Raw genomic sequence first — 4,417 nt, 5'->3', positions numbered from 1 at the left:
TTTTTCCGCCCGGGGATGCAGGAGGGCGACCGCAAGGTGTCAGCTGCCAGATGACAGCGCTCAGCTACGCACACAAGGGATGGCGGGTGGGAGACGGAGCAGCCGGCGAGGAAACAAGCTGCCGCCGCGCTCCCGGGTACACGGCACCGCGGGGCTCCGCTCGCCCATTGTTTCAAAGCGCGCCGGGCTCTTCCCGCAGGCTCGAGGCTGAGCTGTGAGGCCCGGAGGACGGTGTGTGCAAGCGGGCAGGGAGCACCAGCTCCGGCCCGGCTCCCCCTGCCCCCGCTCCGCGACCCCGGGGGGCACCCCGAGCCGCGGCCGCCCGGGAGCGCACAGCACGGCCCCCGCCGCGCCGGGACGAGGAGCGCAAGGAAAGGCTCGGGACGCAGGAGGCAGCAGCAATGCGGAAACACACAGTGCACGAGACAGACAGGGCAGCCCCCGGAGCGGCCCGCAGCGCTACCCGCGGGCTCAGCCGCGGGCAGGAGAACAGACACGGCAAGCAGGAGGTGCGGGGACTCGCCTGGACAAGTGGATGGACAGACAATACAGACCACTCAAGGACCAAAGACAGGATGCCAGATGCACACAACGCTTAACCCCTGCTTACTGTGGGCTCTTGGGGTAGAAGGGAAGGGTGACATGGCTGAGGTCCTGGATGTCAAAGGCGGTGGGCTCGGCGGAGATCGCCTGCCGCTTGGTCCGCTGCTCGCCCTGCAAGGTGCCGGAGCCCTGCTGCTGCGCCTGCTGCGTGGCGGGCCGGATCACGGAGCGGTACTTGTCCAGCTCGTTCTGCAGCTTCTGGATCAGCTCGTCCTTCTGATCCAACTCCAGCTCCAGCTCGTCGATGAGAGCATCCCGCTGCCTCAGCTCCTCGATCTTCTCCTGCAGCGCGTACTGTAAATCCCGCAAAGTGCCCATGCTCCTCCTCGGCCCGGCGGCTCCTGCCTCGGAGCCTGGCTCGTCCGCTGCGCTCCCGGCAACTTTCCCCCAAGTGGCCGCTGCCTCCCACTTCGGCCAACTTTGCCGATCGCTCCGGATCGACCTGCGGCCGGCAAATGCCGCTCGCCCCTGAAGCACGCCCCCAGCCCCCAGCCTCCAGCCGGCAGCCTGCGCCGCGCCGACTTGGCCGCGCTCCGCGCTCGGCTACGGGAGGAGGATTAGAGGCATAATCCGAAAGGGAAGCCCAGCGGCGCCACTCCGCTGAAGGCTGGGGCGTGAAAGGTGATTTCGATCTGCCTGCGTCAGGCTAAGACTGGAGAGAGGCACACACTCACCGAGGGGGAGGGGGCACGGCAGAAAGGGGCGTCTGCAGGATGCCGTAGCACATGCACTTTCCCTCTGCCTCTAGCACCGGGGGGGCCGCTCCGGGGCCAGAGCAGCCGAGCCCAGCCGAGCTCCAGCCCGCGGCGGGGGGGCAAACCCTGCCGCTCACAGCCCGGGCTTTCAGGCGAGGTGCAGCACTTCACGTGTGCCCGCCTTGCCCCTGGAAACCGGCCACGGACCACGATCTCCGCTGCCCCCACGGTCCTCATCACACGCCGCCGTTTTGCCTGGGCATCCCCAGCTGGCTTTACACTCCTGTCTGTTTACTCCTTAAGTCTCCGTCAGGAAAACCAGGCAACAAGCACTGCTAGGGAGCAAAGCCTTCAAGTTCCAGTGATCTGGGGGGAGCTGAAGCCCTAGGGTGCAGACATACACAAGCACAAGCTTTGCTCCTGCGGTGGGAAGGTCAACACCTGCAGGCCCAGCTTCCTCCAACTCTACCCGCTGTGTGGGGAGCAGGGAGGACCTACTGCCCCACCAAAGGAAAGTCTGGCAGCCCCTGCCCCCAGCGCAGTGAAACTCTGGTTGGGAACATAGTACTGGACCCCAGTCTCACCCCTAGAGCTAAAAAGCGGGCATGCCACACATCCTGGTTACAGGGTGCTTCCAAACCAATTCTACTGAACTGGACCAGTTCTGACAGTATGCACCCAAATAGACACTGCTTGAAGAAAGAACAAGACTAGCTGCTCCCAGGGTGCAAGCCCCAGGCATCTCAATTAGATACATCCAAGACAACAAAGGCATCAAAATGGCACCTGTACCAAAATCCTGCAGATCCAGCTTTACTTAGTTCCCATCTTTCCTATTTCACTAGCTGGGTAGAGAATGAGTATCTTTCTAGTTAACCAAACAGTGCAAACCCAACCAAATCCTGGCTGAACACCACTTCCAATTCCTTGGTTTTACCAATTTTCAAGAGCCATCATCCAATTTCAGTTGTCCCGTAAAAATAAAAAATCCTGTCTGGAAGAGGAATCCTACTTAGTCTTGATAAGTGTTGGGCCCTTTTCCCCTTTGCCTTCCTCCTCTCCCCCATACTGTAATCTAAATAACAAAACACATTCAACTACTTCCAGAGAAAAATCCCTATACTGGTACACTGGCCCAGTAGCACCGGAAGAGCACACACAAAAGTATGATCACACAACTTGTCCACACAAATAAAGAACTTAAGTGGGAGAAAAAAAGGCTTAAACTGCTCCATCCAGGTGCATATTTGGATTTATCAAGCATGCACATGCTAGGATAAAGCACCAACATTTGATTTCTACACTTAGGCAATAGAACGGGCCTGATCCAGCAACATCCAGGTGCCAAATAAGTGTTTTTCTTATGGCTTGCACAGGATGTGTCAAAGCATAGGTTTTTCTGTTGTAGAAGGGAAGGTGTTTTGACTGTACAATTAGTGGCTTGGCACCATAAAGCAACAAGATGCAGCAGACCTTAAGTGCTGGCTGTGTGAAACAGGAATAGTTATACTTGTTTTCTGTTTGGATTATATAGCTTTGGGGGCTGGGATAAATACTGCCATAGTCCAGCTGGATCCAGGTGCTAGATATGGGGTTTTGCTGCATTCATAGATAGCTGAAGTTCACATGTTTTCAGTACATTAGGAATGCCTGTTTCTGCTCTTCTTTCAGGCATTAAGAACCCAAGAAATGAGAAGCTAAAACTGACAGGGGCAGGGTACAAGAAATGGATTTTTACAGAACTCATGCACTGGTCTGAATCAGGATTCAAAAGGGTTTTTTTATGCAGTGGAGTTTCCAATTTTGTTCTCTACTTTTATAGTACAGTTTGGTGCTTTTGGGTGAAAATGGACAAGGATCAGTTAGATTAAACTTATATATTATTCTACTCCTAAATACTGATTTTTGACTCACTTCAGAGCCTCAGCTTTCCACCAACAGATGAAGTTCTTTATAATATTGATGGAAATGAATAACTGAAAAAAACATGACAAATTCCTTATTGAATACTGTGTTTAAAAGGATTTGGATCATTAATATTTTCTGATCCATCTTCTAGAATGTACTTGATATATTTCTTCAAAGCACATTAAAAACAGTTACACATTTTTAAATACATTTCAGTTTAAAATGCCAGAGTTGAAAGTCTTGCCACATGTGTGTTAGGCATAAGAGAGACATAATATTACTAGAGGCAAGGATTTCTTAGGGTGATATCTTTTACTGGACCAACTGCATAGTTGAAGTACAGTCAGATGAGCTTTTTAGAGAAGGACATTCTCATATCTGATTGATAAAAAATGTCTTGCATTTTAAAGCTTGTCTAATTATCCCAATTCTGAGGCTGGTCCAATAAAAGGTATCACCCTCAGAAATACTAACCTATTAATTCCTGGGCCATCACAGTGACAAAATCATTCTAACACTACCATAATTTTGCTGATCTTTTTAAAACACGGACATTTTAAGTGCTTTAACTTCAGAACCCCTTCTTCCATCTATTTCCCCCACTTAAACACAGTCAGCCCAATTTACTCTCTCAACATTCCTGTTTTAAAGATGAATAAGGCAGATGCAATCTTGAAGCATACAGTATAGAATCCAATGTTAAAACAAATGTAGTATCCTTTCCCTTCTTTCAATAAACACACTTAATTTTTCATTGTGTGTGGTTTTCACAGAAATACAGAGTCATAAACATTAGGATTGGAAAGGACCTCAGGAGGCATGTAGTCCAACCTGCTGCTCAAAGCAGGACCATTCCCAACTAGATCATCCCACCCAAGGCTTTGTCTAGCTAGGCCTTAAAAACCTCCAAGGACTCAGATTCCAACACCTCTCCTGGTAACCTGTTCCAGTGTCTTACTACCTTCCTAGTGAGAGAGTTTTTCCTAATATCTAACATAAACTTCCCTTACTGCAACTTGAGACCATTGTTCCTTATTGTGTCATCTACCACCACTGAAAACAGTCTAGCTCCATTCTTTTTGGAACCACCCTTCAGGTAGTTCAAGACTGCTATTAAATCCTCTCTCAGTCTCCTCTTCTCCAGACTACATAAGCCCAGCTCCCTCAGACTTTCCTCACAAGTCATGTGCCCCATTCCCCTAACCAATTTT

At 51.0% G+C, this 4,417-nt stretch overlaps 1 protein-coding gene across 2 annotated transcripts in view; it reads right to left on the bottom strand.

Annotated features, from left to right (window-relative positions):
* The window catches only part of PRKG1 (protein kinase, cGMP-dependent, type I), a 1,350,404-nt gene that overhangs the window by 1,237,128 nt on the left and 108,859 nt on the right, over positions 1-4,417 (bottom strand). Inside the window, exon 1 of one of the 2 annotated variants that reach the window (XM_019507768.1) lies at positions 611-2,446. The exons of the other annotated variant lie outside the window; for it this stretch is intronic. Coding sequence (XP_019363313.1) covers positions 611-921 — 311 coding nt within the window. The 5' untranslated portion in view covers positions 922-2,446. Of the gene's footprint in view, positions 1-610; positions 2,447-4,417 lie in introns of those variants that run through there. 2 annotated transcript variants of the gene reach the window in all.

This window comes from Gavialis gangeticus, unplaced genomic scaffold (assembly GCF_001723915.1).
Source record: "Gavialis gangeticus isolate Ggan-Ray unplaced genomic scaffold, GavGan_comp1, whole genome shotgun sequence".
NCBI lineage: Eukaryota > Metazoa > Chordata > Crocodylia > Gavialidae > Gavialis > Gavialis gangeticus.
The sequence above is the reverse complement of the archived record's forward strand: the minus strand, read 5'-3'. Positions and strand labels throughout refer to the sequence as shown.